The sequence below is a fragment of the Camelina sativa genome, chromosome 2 (assembly GCF_000633955.1).
Source record: "Camelina sativa cultivar DH55 chromosome 2, Cs, whole genome shotgun sequence".
Taxonomy (NCBI): Eukaryota; Viridiplantae; Streptophyta; class Magnoliopsida; order Brassicales; family Brassicaceae; genus Camelina; species Camelina sativa.
In genome coordinates this window covers 15,674,373-15,679,582 of record NC_025686.1, presented here as the reverse complement: position 1 = coordinate 15,679,582, position 5,210 = coordinate 15,674,373, and the positions used below count along the sequence as shown (strand labels likewise).

The 5,210-nt window shown below is 39.5% G+C and overlaps 1 protein-coding gene and 1 pseudogene across 1 annotated transcript; one reads left to right on the top strand and one right to left on the bottom strand.

Annotated features, from left to right (window-relative positions):
- Window positions 1-3,131, top strand: LOC104752600 (annotated as a pseudogene).
- Window positions 3,432-4,601, bottom strand: LOC104752590 (F-box protein At3g08750-like). Its single transcript, XM_010474782.1, has one exon. It carries the CDS (start codon window positions 4,599-4,601, stop codon window positions 3,432-3,434), a length of 1,170 nt encoding a protein of 389 aa, XP_010473084.1.

The window sequence follows — 5,210 nt, the reverse complement described above, 5'->3', positions numbered from 1 at the left end:
TGTTATGTCGGCGTCGACGGTGTCTCTCTCCGGTGGAACCCTGATGCAATAGTCTTCAATTCGTCTCATCTATATGGAACACCTAGCTATTGGGTCCAACGATTCTTTGCAGAGTCAAGTGGAGCAACACTTGTCACTTCAACACTCAAGGGAAACTCTTCTTCTCTTGTGGCATCCGCAATCTCCTGGAAAAACAATGGCTTAAAGGTAAACCGAGAGAAATACCCGCAGAAACTTCAATCCTGAACTCTCATTCTGAGCCAATTGTGATTTAATATGTCTCTGAAGGTTTTGACTTTATGAGTTGAGATTGAAGCCACTCTTGATTTCCCAACAACGTTTGTGTTTTTCTAATTTAGCCCTCGTTTATGGCTTTGCTATATCTTATGTTTTGACAGAAGACTGTCTTGTTGTAGTTCCAATGAGACAAAAACCAGTGATGGGTCCTATATATATATCCTATTGTGTTTATCTTCCTCTTATCTTATGTCATCACCATGACTGTCTGTAGTGTTCTTTTTCTAGCTGTTACCATCACAACAACCAAGAAAGGGTCAATATGGATTGACGGCCATGCCAGTGGACACTTACAAGGTTCTTATTCCTTCTTTCTGAATTCCCTATAGAGCCTTGAGATGAGAGGTTGAAGAGAGAGTAAATATTGGAAGAAACAAAATATTCATTCTTTTTAGTTTGATTGCAGGGACATGGTTTCAGAAACGATCTTTTACAAATGATGGTTGATATAAAACCCCGTTTCATCCGGTTCCCAGGTAATATTTATGGCTAATAGTGTTTTTGTTGCTTGTTCTGTCCAGATACACACTTCCTAGTTCATTGTGGTAAAGAGCATGACTTAATTAAGATGAAAAAAGCTAAAGTTTATTCTTTACTCTGGATCTTTGTGAACGTAGGTGGTTGTTTTGTCGAGGGTGAATGGTTAAGTAATGCATTCCGCTGGAAAGAAACCCGTAGGACCTTGGGAAGAGAGACCGGGCCATTTTGGTGACGTTTGGAAGTATTGGACCGATGATGGGCCTTGGCCACATTAAGTTCTTTCAAGTGAGACCTCTTTTTTTCTATTGAGTCTATTGTAGCTTATATTCCGCAAGCTCGATATCAAAGTTAAATGAACATTCTTGTAGTTGGCAGAAGACATTGGTGCAGCCCCGATATGGGTGTTTAACAACGGTATTCTTTCATTCTCCGACTAGTATCTCTTCTGTATTCCAAAACTATCAACCTTAATTTTTACCTTTTTGCAGGGATAAGTCATAATGATGAAGTTGAAACTGCCAGTAGCATGCCCTTTGTTCAAGTATGTTACGAAACCTTCCTCTGTTTCACTTGGAAGAAGCTGGAAAACCAAAACTTTTGCCTCTTTTTGTTTCAGGAAGCACTCGACGGTATTGAGTTTGCCCGAGGAGATGCTAATTCGACATGGGGATCTTTTCGAGCTAAAATGGGACGCCAAGAGCCTTTTGAACTGAAATACGTTGCCATTGGAAATGAAGATTGTGGAAAAACATACTACAGAGGTTTTGCAATTTTTCGATTATCACATTTCACTTAAGAATTTTATCGAGCATCTTTGAGATAGTAAATGAGATTACAACTTTACAGGAAACTATATTGTGTTCTATGATGCTATAAAAAAAGCCCACCCAGATATCAAAATCATCTCCAACTCCGATGGATCTTCTCATCCGCTCGACCACCCAGCTGATTACTATGACTTTCACGTAAAAATTTCTGTCTGGCCAGAACCTGTAAATGTGTCTTGTGTTCTCTCTTCGTCTCAAAAAGTGTTTTCCTTTTGTCAACAGATTTACACTTCTGCTAGCAATTTGTTTTCCATGTATCATCAGTTTGACCGCACTTCACGCAATGGCCCAAAGGTGAGATTATAACACAGCTTAATTCCCAAAACGAAAAGTTGAAGCTTTCAGCATTTTGCTCACTCGTGATTTTTGTCTTGCAGGCTTTTGTCAGTGAATATGCTGTGACTGGAAAAGATGCGGGTACGGGAAGTCTTCTTGCCTCTCTTGGAGAAGCTGCGTTTCTCATTGGTTTCAAGCTGCGTTTCCCTTGAAAAGAATAGGTTTCCTTCAAACTTCCTCTTCCCAGGCTTTAATCGCAACTAAAAACATCGAACGAGTAAACATCTGATGCTTTCTTTGTTGCAGTGATGTTGTGGAAATGGCTAGCTATGCACCACTCTTTGTGAACACAAAAGATAGACGGTATCTCTCACCTAGTTTCCACTTCTTTTCCCATTCTTATGGTTACCGGGGAAGCTAAGGCAACAATTTCAATTGGTTTCAGGTGGAGCCCTGATGCAATAGTCTTCAATTCGTCTCATCTATATGGAACTCCTAGCTAATGGGTCCAACGGTTCTTTGCAGTGTCAAGGAGCAACTCTTCTCACTTCAACACTCAAGGGAAACTCTTCTTCTCTTGTGGCATCTGCAATCTCCTGAAAAAACAATGGCAAAGATTACATACGCTTAAAGGTAAACCGAGAGAAATACCCGCAGAAACTTCAATCCTGAACTCTCATTCTGATCCAAAAAAAGAAAGATAAAAACTGTTTCAAAATCTGTTAATTTTGGATTCATATACAGGCAGTAAACTTCGGAGCTACCTCAGTAAATAATGAAAGTGTTGGTAACTGGATTGGACCCGAGCGTGATGAAAGTTTCGGGATCAAAGAAGACAGTACTTACATCTACCAATGTGATGGATGAAAATTCCTTCTCACAGCCAGAGAAGGTATAAAATCAAGAAACAGACAAATCATCATCATCACAAGTCCCCTGTTCTTACTGCTTAAGCTCTAATTCTGACTCTTTTTTTGCAGGTGGTGCCACATGAAAGCTTGCTAGAGATGGCAGAGGATGATCTGACCGTTGTTCTCCCGCCACATTCCTTCTCTTCGTTCGATTTGTTGAAGGAATGTGCAAAGATAAATATGCCAATTTCTGATTCTTCTTCTCATCAGAAAACTACCACTCTCTGAAGAGTTAACGATGACAATAAATATGAATAATTTACTGCAAGTCTTTGTAAATAAACTGTTGTTTATGTTGTTGGTCATTTACCAATTTCAGTTTAATGTTTTACAAATGCAATGCTCTGTCTTCTTTATGTGTAACGTTGAGGAAAAACAGGAGCAGAAACAGAGCATCATTTATTTTCTAGCATATATATACGAATGATTGATTCTAATACGCATACACAACTCTGTACCAAAACCTAAAACTTCTCAAGATCGTAATACAAAAACTAAAACCAGAGGTCAATTCAGTAACATCTGTAGATAGATAGTATCATAGTTGACTACAACTACATGGTAGACGATCAAGAAAGACAAAGACCAAAAAAAAACAGAGCATTGAGAAGAACACGGAGCAACCCACGTATCTACCCTCTTACTCTGGAACCGGAATCAGACTACGAACATAAACATAGCTACAAAGTGATAGGCCACCGTCGTCATGCTGTTCACGTCTTCCAGTCTCAATTTCCCTGACGACACCAGTTTCATCAATATCGTAAAAAGTGAAGACAGAAACCAAATTATCATCTTCTTCTTCTACAGTTGCCTCACACCATGCCATGATATTTCTGTACTTGCCGATGGAGTATCCCGGACGAGTATCGAACCGTAACTGCGGAATTAGGTCAGGGCCAGTAGTGACATTGAAATAATTGGCAAACGAAACGACCTCATCACTCAACTTGTTTGTCATCCACACCTCAATGTCCCTTGATCCTTGTCCACCTTGTGTTAAGAAAGAGAGTCTATCTCCATTGAAACATTCTAATCGGCTAAAATCCATCCAAAAGTCAGGACACTCGCATACGTCCTTGAATATTTCCTCGGAGAAGTCAAAACATAGAATGAAATAACGTCCATCAGCACCTTCATTTGCAACCCAGTACATTTTTCCCTTCACAGACACACACTCCACCTCCATACCTATATTCGCATTAAACCCAGCTGCATTAATACCTCTCCATGAATCAGACATGAATTCATAGATCTCAAAGACTCTAATTGTATCGCCAGGGGGAGAAGACGACAGGTTATAACCAAACCTCAAGATTTTGTAGTTGTCACGAGATGCATCGTCGTCGTATCCAATCCCGAAATAATCATCTACCCAGTGATGAACTGATGGTTCGATCCATTTGACTCTCCTCAAAAACGGATTCCAAACTGCGAGACTGACGTAACCTCCTCCTCGTACCGAATCTTCACATATACAGAGCATGAGTCCATCACAATGAACCATCCAAGAAATCGAAATCGGATCAAGAAACTCGTTTGGGACTGGTCTTTCTGTTAGGATTCCGGTCACCGGGTCCATGATTTGAACCAAATGATCATCAGCGATTCTTAGGAATCGTTCGGGAGTGTGAATGTGATGATCCAAATGCTTTTGCTTGAACTTTATGTCGCTGCTGATAAGAGCGTTCCATTGCTTGCACGTCTCTTTGAATCGGATCAAAGATTCAACCGGAGTTCTGCAAAGTATCTCTTGGACTAACTCAAACGGCAACGACACACGAACACGATTCGCGGGAGCCTGAGCCATGGGGACGTAACGTTTCGAAAGAAAGAAAGAGAAAAAAAGAGATGTGAGTCGAGTGAGAGTCTTGAATGATCAAATGGGTTTCTTGTTTCTTTTTCGTTTTCTCAGTTTGTTTTTATTGATTTTAAGCGCGAATTAGTAAAGAAGGAAACGAGATCAAAAGTTCAAAACTGAGGGTTCAAATCATGGTTCAACCGAACCAAACTGGTAACATTTTAACCCTAAAATGAACAATCCAACCGAATCGGTTACGTATTAACCGGACTGAATCGGGTCAAGTTGTATCATTATTATTGCGTTTGCTTTGCCCTAATAATATAGGGGTTATACCATACTCTTACTCCTTACTTAGTTATAAACTAGAGAATGGACCCGCACATACGTGCGGGATTAATTTAGAAAAAAAACTAAGTTTGTAATTAGGTTTGGACTATGCGGAGTTACATTTGTAAATGTATTTGTTAAAAATGTTATTAACATTCATAATCCAACTTTGTACCAATTTATTTTCAGTTTGGTTTAGAAAAGAAGATGATTAGATTTAAGTAAATTAAAAAATAGTAAGAGAATGATAGTATATCAGTTTATGTCTGTTTCGGAACCCGTCCTGTC

What these genes read in the sequence shown, in the direction of transcription:
- LOC104752590 (XM_010474782.1), bottom strand. Translation starts at nt 4,601, where the DNA reads ATGGCTCAGGCTCCCGCGAATCGTGTTCGTGTGTCGTTGCCGTTTGAG.